The 13427-nt window shown below is 44.6% G+C and overlaps 1 protein-coding gene across 1 annotated transcript in view; it reads right to left on the bottom strand.

Moving 5' to 3' along the window:
• Positions 1 to 1119: 1119 nt before the first annotated feature.
• LOC121542938 (vascular endothelial growth factor receptor kdr-like) overlaps positions 1120 to 13427 on the bottom strand; it is a 60636-nt gene continuing 48328 nt past the window's right edge. Inside the window, exons 25-30 of the mRNA XM_041852577.1 lie at positions 12222 to 12321; positions 8326 to 8431; positions 5824 to 5945; positions 4509 to 4587; positions 4173 to 4273; positions 1120 to 1802 (exon numbers count right to left, since the gene is read on the bottom strand). Coding sequence (XP_041708511.1) covers positions 4196 to 4273; positions 4509 to 4587; positions 5824 to 5945; positions 8326 to 8431; positions 12222 to 12321 — 485 coding nt within the window. The 3' untranslated portion in view covers positions 1120 to 1802; positions 4173 to 4195. The remainder of the gene's footprint in view (positions 1803 to 4172; positions 4274 to 4508; positions 4588 to 5823; positions 5946 to 8325; positions 8432 to 12221; positions 12322 to 13427) is intronic.

Below are 13427 nucleotides of genomic sequence, written 5' to 3' on the forward strand. Positions count from 1 at the left end.
AGACATTGCATATCCCTTTGAGCATGGTGAAGTTATTAATTACACCCAGTCACTACAAAGATACAGGCGTCCTTCCTAACTCAGTTGCCGGAGAGGAAGGAAACCGCTCAGGGAATTCACTGTGAGGCCAATGGTGACTTTAAAACAGTTATAGAGTTTAATGGCTGTGGTAGGAGAAAACTGAGGATGGCTCAACAACATTGTAGTTACTTCACAATACTAACCTGATTGACAGAGGGAAAAGAAGAAATCCTGTACAGAATAAAAATATGTCTAAAACATGCATCCTGTTAGCAACAAGGCACTAAAGTAATACTGCAAAAAAATTGGCTAAGCAATTAACTTTTTGTCCTGAATACAAATTGTTATGTTTGGGGCAAATCCAATACAACACAATTCTGAGTACCACTCTCCATATTTTCAAGCATAGTGGTGGCTGCATCATGTTACGGGTATGCTTGAATCGTTAAGGACTGGGGAGTTTTTCAGGATAAACCTAAAACACAAGGCCAAATCTACACTGCAATTGCTTACAAAGAAGACAGTGAATGTTCCTGAGAGGCCCAGTTACAGTTTTGACTTAAATCTACTTGAAAATCTATGGCAAGACCTGAAAATTGTTGTCTAGCAATGATCAACAACCAATTTGACAGAGCTTGAAGAATTTTGAAATGTTGCACAATCCAGGTATGGAAAGCTCTTAGAGACCTAACCAGAATCACTCAAAGCTGTAATCGCTGCCAAAGGTGCTTCTACAAAGTATTGACTCAGGGGTGTGAATACTGATGTGAATGAGATATTTCTGTATTTCATTTTCAATAAAATTGCAAAAATGTCTAAAAACATGTTTTCACTTTGTCATTATGAGGTATTGTGTGTAGATGGATGAGAAAAAAATCGATTTAATCAATTTTGAATTCAGGCTGTAACACAACAAAATGTGTATAAAGTCAAGAGGTATGAAAACGTTCTGAAGGCACTGTAGGTCTATAGGTATCTATAGCTAGCTGTATGTGTGGATCAGTGGAGGCTGCTGAGGGGAGGACAGCTCATAATAATGTCTGGAACGTAGCTAATGGAATGGCATCAAACACATAGAAACAACGTGTTTGATACCATTCCACCTATCCGCTCCAGACATTACCACGAACCCGTCCTCCCCAATTAAGGTGCCACCAACCTCCTGTGGTGTGGATATCACAGTGGGCTATGGAGAAGACCAGCAGCACATAGATTAACTCCTGGGACAGGCTGAGAAGGCAGCCTCTTCTTCCTCCTTACTGAAGAGTGGGTTGATGGGAAGCAGGCAGGCTAAGTGCAGATATACAGAAAGGTGTCTTAGTCCTAAAGTAACAGATCCCACGTTGAAACAAAGCGCCTCAAACTTGTCTCTAGCGCAAGCCTCAGGGAGGAGGAGAAATGGAAGAAGTTAAAAGGAGGGAGGCATTATCAGGCGTTTTACGGTGCACTGTGAAGTCCAGAGACAGCTAAAACAGAGGAGAACAAAGGAGAGGCCTCGAGGCATTCAGTCAGATTCTCCACCAGGGGCGGAGGGTATGAGGTGGGGTAGCAGGGTGAGGGGGTGTCTCCCACGGCGATGGGGTGGGGTTAGGTAGGGCTACACAGGTGGGGTGGAGTAGCGCACTACATAGTTGTAGTCAGTGGGCGGGCTGTGGCACTCCAGACCAGGCTCCAGGGACGAGTTGTCCAGGGTGAAGTCCAGAGAGGGAACAGGCTGAGGTTACTTGTCCTTCTCTCCCTCAGTCAGCACCGACTCCTTACTCCTACTCACCACCTTCATCCTAGAGAGAGAGAGAGAGAGAGAGAGAGAGAGAGAGAGAGAGAGAGAGAGAGAGAGAGAGAGAGAGAGAGAGAGAGAGAGAGAGAGAGAGAGAGAGAGAGAGAGAGAGAGAGAGAGAGAGAGAGAGAGAGAGAGAGAGCACATACATGTTTAATAACAGACTCAGTAATATACCAATAATACATTTCCATGATAATTGTTCATAAAGGATATAATCAATCATGTTCTCTGGCCTCTCTCGCGGATGTTGACTACTTCTGCTCCCGTAAATGCTCCAAATATGAGTAATTGACTACTATTGTCTTCTGGTTGCTAGGAGTTTCCAGAAACTCTCTCACAGGGGCGCAAGGTCAGATCCCAGTGGGGTAAATCAAATGACTGACTGGCTGCATTGACTATGAGACTGGGGAAATGACAGGGTGGTGTATAACATTTTCGATTGGTGAGTCAAGTACTGACAACAATACTATGCCAAGCATTTACACACATCTACAAAGAGAGCGAGATAGAGAGAGAGAGCTATAGGGAGACAGTATAGGACAACTGCGAGTGGGGAAAAGGGGGTGCCACGTGGAATTCTACAGCACAAAGCTAGAGAACCATTACAGAGCCAGGGAGGCCCTCCCTCGTAAACCTCCAGAAGGTCAAAGGTGACAGTGATCGAGTGGCGACCCAGTAAGGGTTCTTTCCCCTCAATAAATAGATCATTCTCTGCATGCCTCTGGTGACTGGTTCTCCCATGGCAGAGGCCATGGAAACTAAGGCTGTGCCCATAGGTAATGGTCTTCTAGTCTCTCTCTGCCCAGCGTTGAGAATCACATAGGGGCACAGAGACGAGGGGAGCACTGTAAATGGGTTGATGAGGGTGTGGGGGTGGATTGAGGTTGGGAGGGAACAATGGTTGCTGAGTGAGGGGATCCATAATGTTTTTATTCAAACCAAGGCCTTGCGGTATGTTCATTGGGGGTTAATCATGGTAAATTCATATCAAACTCGACTCGCAGATGTTTTCCTGTACCCTTTCTGCCAGTTTATGATTATTGCATTTAAAAAAAACTTCCTTTGTTAGCTGTTAGAATTTATTTCTGTCCTAATCTTTTTTTGACCAGTGAAGAGGCGTTTGTGAGTGGGGCATTTGAAAGACAGACTCCACCGACATACCTATTGTGCTCTTTGAACTGAAGCTGGGAGAGGTTTTGCAGCCTAACCTTGCTAAGCCCTGTCCTTAGCCCTGGTTTCTCTCTCTTCTACAGGTACGACAGGTTATGACAAGGAGTGGTATTAGCTCTAAAAGTGTCATGCCTGTAGTGTCATCTACAGCTGGTCTAGGAACCTGTCTTCTACAGGCCACTATGGATGACCTGTGTGATTGCTAACTGGGAACCCTGCAAACCTAGAACATTCCCAGAACATTATACTAAGATTCCCATTAAGTTCTAGTTAGGGCTTTATCTAACATTAGGATGATAACATCCCAAAATAATGTTTTTGATAATAAAATATGTATTTTATTCTTCCAAAATATGATTTAAATGAAACATCCTTGGGATGTTCTCCTAACATTCACTAATATGTTGTGCACAATATATGTAACAACCCATACAGAACATTCCCCAAAAGTTATCATTAGGTTTCCAGGTAATGTAATAACACAATGTACCAGTAATATTTTCCCAGTAAACCAAAATTGGTTCTGTGAAAATTCCGGACATTCGGTTTCATTCACCTCATAATAGAGCTCTGCTACCCAACCCGAGCAACAGCGGGTGAATGTTTTTTGCAGCCTCAAAGAAACATTGTAGAATAATCTGCACAACTGGACAGTTTTTGTGTTTTGGGAACATATATTTTGTCAGAGGATGTCTCAATCAGGCCGAACGCCAAAGTGAGTTTTAGTGTGTGCTCTTAAACCACCCAGGCCCGAGTCACACTTCCACTGGGCTTTTGTTCTCTGTCTTTTGGGTTGTCACCTTAGGGCAATATCCCTCCCCCGAGTCCTTTGTCTTGATGGGGCTCTCGCATGGTTTCTTTTGACAAAAGCAAAAACCTGTCATTGAGGTTCAGGGGGTGAGAGGGACTGTGTGTGTGTGTGACAATCCAAACGTCTACATTCCAGGCCAGCGGGTGGGTGTCCTGGGCAGGGCCAGCACCTTGCCTCTCCTTCTCCCCTGCCTCTTTCTGCTTCCCCTACCTCTCCATCCTGCCTCTCTACCCCTCCCTGCCTCTCTACCCCTCCCAGCCTCTCTACCCCTCCCTACCTCTGCCTGTGGCTCCACTGCCTCTTTCTGCCTCTCACTATGGTTCTATCTGCCTCTCTCTGTGTCTCTGGATGCTGTGAGTGACAGGGATTATGGGCATTAGGTGTACTCACACCAGGGCCATGATGCTGAGAGGTCAGGCAAAGGACTCAAGGCGCTTCAGCGTGTTCATATCGTCAGACGACAGGCCCATCCCACTGTCCGACTGTCCCCCCTGCACGTGCAGACAGAGGGAGGGAAATGGGAAAGAGAGGGATACAAAGAGTGAAAGAGAGAGCGAGAGAGAGAGAAGAGAGAGAGAAAGAGGATGAGATGATGAGAGAAAGTGTCAGAGTTAGTCCAACGAAAGCATGGTCTTACAGGCCAGATGTTTTACACCCTACTAATTAGGCAGCTCTGTAATGAAGAGACATCATCATGCTAGCTTTGGGGGTGGTGAGTTAATTCACCTCATGGTTGTCGTTAGAGCTGTTCTCCATGGTAACCTCGTCAAAGGTCTTCACACTTGCCGGCCGGATCTTAATGTTCCTGAAGGGATAAGATTTCCAAAGTCAGATCCTAATCAGGGAATTCCAAGATTACACGTGCCAAAAAACGGCATTGAAAAACACAATAAGTGGGAACGTAATCAAGTTAATCAACAATTACATAGTGTCAGTGGGATTGGTCTTTGAAAATAAACCCTATTTATTTTGCTTTTCAACAGACGCAGAGAATCAAATGGCTGCTTAATTCCGCTTAAGGGATAACTGCTTTTAGAGCATTTCAACACGTTCTCAATAAACACACTCATAGGACCTGTGAAACGAGGGCTTGACAAATATTATTTTAAGTGGACATAAATCCTAAAGCAGGGTCTGCGGTTTGGGAGGAAATTCCTTGAAGGGGCCACAATGCTTTGGGCTCCCTCACCATCTCACTGCCAGTGTATATATTTATTATCACAACCTTAATCAGGTCTTTTATTGTCCTCAACTAGATCTACATGAACCTTTTTAAGAGTAAGTAGCTGACCCGCCAAGCAAAGCACATGTAAAGAAAATGGTGTGTGCTTTGAACAATGAACTGAATAAAGAGTGGGGAAATGATTGGTTGTTATCTTAAAGGCGCAATATGCAGAAATCGCTCCGCCATTTCCTGGTTGCTAAAATTCGAATAATTTGCCAAATTTTTGTTTATGTGACAAAACAAGCAGTCATTGTGTAGAGAATCATTGTACCATCTAAACCGCTGTGAAATACCTTTTCCATAACCCAAAATATTGTATTTTCAGCTGTTTGAAGCTGGTGCACAAAACCGAAAGTAAAAGACGCAAAAACGAAACTTAAAAACGGGAAGCATAGAAATAGCGCACATAGAACAGATCCACTGCTTCTTAGATTTGCTTTAAATGCGAATGACATATTGTAGCTTTAACATTCAGTACATTTAAGATAACACATATTTAATGAGAGATTAACGTTCCGTTAAGCCAAGACGCCCAAGGAGACATTACATTTCACTGTTGAAATGTCTCTATTAAATGTTATATAATGTACATAGACTTATGGCAGAAATCTTTAATGATATAAAATGTGAGAATGCTATAAAATGTGAGAAGCTTATTCAATAGTGTTGTGAGCAACAGGTGTCTGTGTGATCTCTGTGTTAGGTTCAGGGTAATATATCTGTTAGGTTGAGGGTAATATCTGTGTTAGGTTGAGGGTAATATATCTGGGTAATGTAGTGTAGTGACTAGCCAGCTGACAGACTCCTGCTTCTTACCAGGTGCTCCCTGAGTCGCGGTGAGAGAGTGGCCTGGTGTTGGTCTTCTCTGACCGGGCCGTGTTGGAGGGGTCTCCCTCCTTGGACAGCAGAGCTGCTATAGGGATGTAATGCTTGCCCTCCTGAATGGACAGAAAGAGGAGAGAACACAACATGTTAGACCAGAGGCCTAGCTAACAGCTATCATAGCATGACGGAAAGCACATGTATGTGATAAGTGTGTGAAGCCTAGGGAGATTTGAGCATGATACCGTCCGCGTGCTCCACAAACATCCATCCAGGGCCTACAGACTAGCAGGGAATGTTGCCAAAGAATCTAAAGGTCACGCCTAATAAATAAAATGTGGAATGCCTGAGGGCCACAGACGGAGCAGTGTGATGATGCTGGTGGAGACAACCTCGCTGACTGGCCAGTAAAGGACTGAGTCTGTCTGTATGTAACATACCTATATTAATGGAAGGCTTGAAATCCTTACTCACCAGCTCTTTTCTGTCCAGTCAAGATGGGTTCCCACACGGTTGGTTTTCAGCGAGAGTAATCTGTTATGTTATAAAGCGTTTCTATACTGTGGTTTTATGTGATGTGTGAGGTCTGGCCTGCTATCATCTCTTATCTCTTTACAATACCCACCCCTGTCTGCTCTTAATTTAGTAATAGGAGCTGTCTGTGTGTGTCTGGGTCTGTCTGGGTCTGTCTGTGTGTGTCTGGGTCTGTCTGGGTCTGTCTGTGTGTGTCTGGGTCTGTCTGGGTCTGTTTGTGTGGGTCTGTCTGTCTGGATCTGTCTGTGTGTGTCTGGGTCTGTGTGGGTCTGTCTGGGTCTGTCTGGGTCTGTCTGTGTGTGTCTGGGTCTGTGTGGGTCTGTCTGGGTCTGTCTGGGTCTGTCTGCAGCTAATAGAACTGTCTGGATCTGGGCCTTATGTCTGGGAGAGAGGTGAAACTGGGAGCATGGCTGTACTGTAGGTATCTGAGGGAGTTTCTTCCATTCTCTCTGTGACTGTGTTTTTGACTGTCTTTTAAACTCAGAGTTTTTGGCATTATTAGGACTTGATGGGACCTTATTGTTTTGTTCTCGCAGGGGAAACAGCCAATTTTCCATCAGCAGTCACAGTCGCTGCTTTCCTTCTCCCTGTCTTGATTCCAGTGGTGTAGTGGAGGGTATACGCAGGTATACGCCGTATACCCACTATTTTTTTGTGGGCATTGCGTATACTCATTTCTTAGCCACACGATTCGTATCAAAGTAGTGTAGTGGAGGTATACGCGGTATCAATTAATAAGGCTGATGGAACAGATCAGAATGTTTAGCTTAAAATGTTGATAAACACATATTAAGTACAGCAATGTGCACACGGTGTTAGGAATACGTGCAAATGTTCCAAAATGCAATTTGCGGAAAACACATTTCTAAAATGCAGCCAGGTCGTTCAAGATTGACGTCAAAATTGGACGTCTATCCATGTCCTGAGACCTTGTTGTGAAATTGTTAGATATTACTTGTTAGATATTACTGCACTGTCGGATCTAGAAGCACAAGCATTTCGCTACACCCGCAATAGCATCTGCTAAACACGTGTATGTGACAAAAGAACAACAACATTGATTTGATTTGATTTGAAGTCCCCTGTAGCTCAGTTGGTAGAGCATGGCGCTTGCAACGCCAGGGTTGTGGGTTCGTTTCCCACGGGGGGCCAGTATGAAAATGTATGCACTCACTCTGGATAAGAGCATCTGCTAAATGTCTAAAATGTAAAATGTAAGTTTGTTGTTTACACCATCTTTTATCATTACTGCCTGTCAACTGCATGAAAAATGTGCGAATGGACTGGCGGTATACGCTCCACAATGAGGTGTGGTTCGACATGAACACTAACATTTTGCCAAGGCAAATATGACTGGCCGGGACCGAGACGCACACGGACAGCAGTGGAAGAATCAATCAATTTAGGCTACAAGAGTGTCTAATGACAATCGGCAAATGTTATTACACTTTTGGTGTTTTAATAGACGCCTCTTTCCATTCATCAAACGGCAGGTGCACAGTGCACTGTTTTAGATGCTGGAATTATGTTTGCTTACATTTACATTGTTTACAAACGGAGTAAAAGCTTCTATTCTGGGTTCTGATGGGGTACAACAGTTGAACTAAGCTCATGAGGCGTTTATAAGTATTATTCTTCAAGAATCAATACGTATATATGATTACGACCAAAAATTGATGTAGCATCTAGCTTTAAATGACATGTATTTTTGCACACCCACATAGGAAGTCCCATACCTGGCAGATATTACATTTACTTTCACCCCTGGGCAAGGCCCTAACCACAACTCTGCTGACCTCTGATCTCCAGTTCACCTTGAACCTGGTCTTCATCATGTGACATACTGTAAATATTTTATGGGTTCAACCACCTTCACCTATTCAGTCATTTCAGACTAGTGATAACCTCACTGGCAGAAGGAATAGATTTTAAAGTATTAAAACAAAGCCATGGGGATCTTACCTGCTGTACACTGGCCTGTAGCAGGTCTCCTAATCTCTCCACCAGCTCAGTGAAGGTTGGCCGGTCTCCTGACTCGCCCTGCCAGCAGTCCAACATGGTCTGGTATCTGAGGAGAAATACACATCATGTCATTATGCTGGCTCACATTCACATACTGATAACACAGACATACTGTATAGCTATGTTGAGCAATATGCAAATAAATGACGGTAATAATATGGTAATCGTCACAATCTATATGGGTTGGTAATGACCCCTGCCTGATGGTGATGAATTTAGCACAATGCAGATGGCCATGCATTGCTAGGTTTCACTCTGCTGTGCTTTGGTGAGAAGCAGACATTTACCCAAAAGGCAAATAGCACTCAATCTTTCACAACCAGGAGTACTTTGACTTTAGCAACAACCTGCACTCTCCAAGACAGACCCTGTGTGTGTGGAGGCTGACTGACACGAGAGATGACCTGTAGTTGGCTTTCATCCAAATCAACTGTCATCTAAAATACTCATATATCCAATATTTCATTTTCCAAGGATAATCTGGTCTCTGGGGCTGTATCTCGTTCCCTCTAGGTCTTGGTGTGAACATTAGGAACGCTCAGAGCCCCCCTCAGGTCTTTGACGAGCTGTCAGCCTCTCTGCCCATGTGGGAAGACTCAGGGCCGTTTTGTGCTGTGTTTCCACTGCAGCAGTGGCCTGTAATAATGGCTGGAATCGGCCGTTGAGGAATTCAGAGATGGAGTGCAGGCCGCGGCTGCTGTTTAAATCAAACCCTACAGTCAGAGGTGATGATGGATCCCTAGCCTGTTTCTTACTACGGAGCGCGGCCCCCAAACACAGAGGCCCTTACGTAAACAGAGCCAGGTGCCCATTAGCTCTATTATGTTCCTCTGACTGGCACCAGATTGAGTCAATTTGGAGTTTGGAGAAAATTACTGTAAAAAGCATTACATCCTCCGTCTTTTGCCCTCTCCATCTGTGTTTGTATTCAGTGAACCCAGACCTTGGCTTGGCTTGGCAAGACTTCTCCTCTCCTCTCGGTGCAGTGGAGATTGGCTGGAGAAATGACCGGGTTGCTGGGCTGTGATTCCCATGTTAATGAGTGTCCTTGGCCAGGTGGAGGGACTCCTAATATCCTCACAGTGACAGAATGGAATCCCAGAGTTGACCACCATGAGCCCACATGGGCCACACATCAAGAGGAGGGGATGTAGACAGCATCGTACGGCCGCACAATTTCAACCCTGCTTCCTCTCTGCTGCGTAAGGGGAAAAATTGGTTCCTCCTCTTCTGTCTCTTCAGGGAATACTTTGCCGTGGGGGGCCATTGTGGTGGTCAGAATTCCTTAGTCCACTACTCTCTTCTGGCAAGACAGTTGTGGGATGTTGGGAGGTGGACATCCGTTTTTCTCTATTCCCGCGTCTTGAGGAGCGTCTTCCACATTCCGATGAGGATGCATCAGATCGCCGTTGGGCTGATGGAGGAACTTTCGATCTTTTAAGCGGAGGGTCACATTCCTGACGAGCCGGTGCACCAGCAGCAGCGTAGATATACCACCCTGTATCGCCCGGCCCTCCGGTCCCTTTCATCATCCATATAACGGGGGGGTTGGGGTCAAGGTCAGGGTCAGAGACTCTGGATCCCAGGCTCCCACACACGATCAAAGGAGAAGTGTGGGAGAAGGGGTATTACCCCTGTAGACGAGAGTGTGTACCGCTCCTCTGCTTGCCATTTAAAGTGCTATCAGTGGGTCTTGTGTTTATCTCAGACAAGAGGCAGGTTGTACATCATGGTTCCATGGCATGAACATGCTCTCTATATCTTCATTCTGTCAATGGACCGCTTTGCTTTGAACCAGAATGGAAAGTATCTTAGAGAGGGATCTTAGAGAGAGGAACTTGGCACCAGTGGGTCTGGCTCTGGATCTACCGAGCTGCATTTACTTCTATTCGCGTCCATGCTCTCTAAAGCCTGTGTCACATGAAGCAATTTGGACACAATTTCTGTTGCAGAGTTGCAAGTGACATCATCTCAAGCAACTTTGCTGATACACAAAGCAATTCAAACGCAATTGAAATTGCATGCAACATCCAATCCTGTCATACATCACATCCTGGTTTCATAAATGATTTTTTATTCAAACATTTGGTAATTGTAACAGCATTGATATATAGACAAAATGCTGGCTGTACAATTTAGCTAGCTAGCCAAAATGTTGCCTATTTGCCAACTATGCTTTACCAAGCTAGCTAGCAAGCTAACCAAGCTACCGACGAGCTAAGCTAGCTAGCTAGTGCAGTTCATGTTGGACAATTTCAATTGAAACTGAACAGAGAAAGGTCTGGGTTCACTTTTAAAATTACATGTATTGACTGCCAGACCATGTACATAAACCACAACTAGCCACGGTGTCTAGAATTGTTTATACATTTCCCATTTGCCATGTCTCTTTTGTCGCCATTTGTAGCAGCACTGACAGCTGTATTGACATGACAACTGGGTCGGAGTTCCGAACAGAATGATATGACGAGTCGACCGAAACTTTTTTTCTACTCACTGATTGGACATTGCATACAGTCAGTTGCGTGAAATAGGATTGATTTCTATCTCCTGCGATGCAATGCAACTAAGTTTCAGGCAACTTTTGGGGAGTGACACACGGAGCAACCCAGATGCAACTTTGTTGCAAGCAACATAAATTGCCTCCAGATTGCTTCGTGTGACATCGGCTTAAGACTCCAGTCTGGATCGTATTTTGCTGGTCATCTCCAATCACCATCTCCCATGTATTGGTGATATATCCATTAACTTGTCTCCAGTTGGCATAAGATGTTTAAACGAATTCTGGACTTCTCATTGGTACAGAGTTATAAAACATAAATACAACATTTATCATTTCTAAATGAATAAGAAAGAGGAAGTTTGACTCCACCACACTCTGTCACAAATGAAAACCAAATGCTATGCACACACATGTGCACATATAACTGAATGTGAGATTGATTAAGAGCAGAGCTCAGGAAGTGAGAGCAAGGGGTCCTTATTGTAAACTCGGACGTGTGCCATAGCCTGGGACAGTGAGTGAGAGAGAGAGAGCCCCAGACAGGGCGCCCTGCTGAGAAGCCACCCAGTCACCTAAAGGCAACAACAACCCTAGCTCTCCCTATCCAGTCCACCTCCCTGCTAGACAAACAGCACTGATACCACAGGGCCAGGAGAAACCCCCCTAGACTCCCCCAAAGATATTCTGTTTCAGCAGCAGCGTCCACCTCTGCCCTGCTTCAGAGCCCCCTTGTGTGGACAAGGGGAGGGAGTCTCCCGCCCTTTTGCTCTCATTGCCCTGTGTCTAGCTGCTCCCCCAGGCCGCTCCCCACTCCCCCAGCCTTTAATGTGGGGCTTAATTACGGCCACATCGATGTCAGTCTTAAAATGGATGCGCCCGCAGCCCCCTCAGTTAACTGCCAATCAGCAGCTCCCGTCTCTCCTCCACATTCAGAGCTGGATTACCCACGATGCCTATCAGCCCTGTCGCTCATTCTCATAAATGAAGGAGCTGATACAAGGCCTCTTTTCAGCTATATCAATATGGGAGGCTTTTCTTGACTGCCCTTTAATGTGTTGCTCTGAGCAAGAGTTCCTGTTAGCTAATTACCCTCAGGAGAGGTTGGGGGATACGGAGACATGACTAGAGGCATGCTTCAGGCTCTTTACAAGTTTCAAGAGCCAAGAGAGCCCAGTGTATTATGCACAGGCAAGAGGTAAGAGAGCTATAGCATTTATGATGAACCTTCTGACATGGGCCACTCTTCAAACTCTTCCTTTTTTGGCCTGAGTTAGATGATGAGATGGGGTTTGTATGTTAAGTAATGGAGAAACAAAGATTGCTTGATCCTTACATTTCAGAGGAGGAGTATTCCGGAGCTCTCATCCTGGTCCCTTCCTTCAGTCGGCAGCAGAACTCCTCATCGATGTGTAAGCCGGGATATGGAGAGGCACCTGGGGAGGGGAGAGGGAGAGTGAGAGGTGGAGGGTTATCAGACACTTAAATCTCCCACATAGAGAGGGTTGGATACTTTATACAGATTAGAGAAGAAAGCTTCATAAATACTCAGTTAAGACTGTTTAAACATCAACTGATTGACCTTACACATGGGCAATGATATTATACATTGAATAACATCTAGAGATAGTGCTAGAATAATGATGAAATTGGAATATCGGGGGTGAGGCATGATTTTTAAAATATAACTTTAATTCATGCTTGGCTCAGTCTAAATAAAAGCAGTAATACACTAAGCCAACTTGTATCAAATATCCAATCCAGTTGGGGTTTTCGAAAATATTGTCCATGCCATGTAATCCATAAACATTTCCTGACTCATGAACAAATATTTTCATGTACCCGACTGAGATCCCTGACACAATATCAGATAGCATCTAAATCTCCAGAGCACTATGTGGATATTAACAAGCAGTCTTAGGAGGAGGAGTCGCCTGCTAGAACACCCTTTTATCTTTTCTCTCCATCACATCAACCAATCATGGTAAACAAATAGTTTGATTACCGCATAACTCATGTCTAACACAGAAACCAGGGTGTAGTTGATGGTTTGGCACCTAAACTAACAAGACATGGAAATCCAAAACTCAAGCTGCTAGACTGCGGGTCAAGTCTCGATATGCATATGCCAGCATCTTGGGACTGGAGCAAACCTTTGACCTTCAAACACCTATCAGGTTGCCAGACCTGAGTGTTTGTAATTTTTTTGCAGTCGTTTCGTGTCCTAATTTATCTTTCTAAGACCATGTTAACTCCAACCATGATGTGTGAGTGAGCGAGTGGTTCTTTGAAGGTATATGTATCAGTGCCTGTGGGTATTTAGTCTTTTTTTATTGTATTTTATTAGGATCCCCATTAGTTGTTGCCAAGGCAGCAGCTACTCTTACTGGGGACCAAACAGAGTGTGTGTGGTTGTGACAAAGAAAGATTACAGGAGAAAGAGAGAGAGTAAGAGAGAGAGAGAGAGAGAGAGAGAGAGAGAGAGAGAGAGAGAGAGAGAGAGAGAGAGAGAGAGAGAGAGAGAGAGAGAGAGAGAGAGAGA

Source organism: Coregonus clupeaformis, chromosome 3 (assembly GCF_020615455.1).
Source record: "Coregonus clupeaformis isolate EN_2021a chromosome 3, ASM2061545v1, whole genome shotgun sequence".
In the NCBI taxonomy this organism is placed as follows: Eukaryota; Metazoa; Chordata; class Actinopteri; order Salmoniformes; family Salmonidae; genus Coregonus; species Coregonus clupeaformis.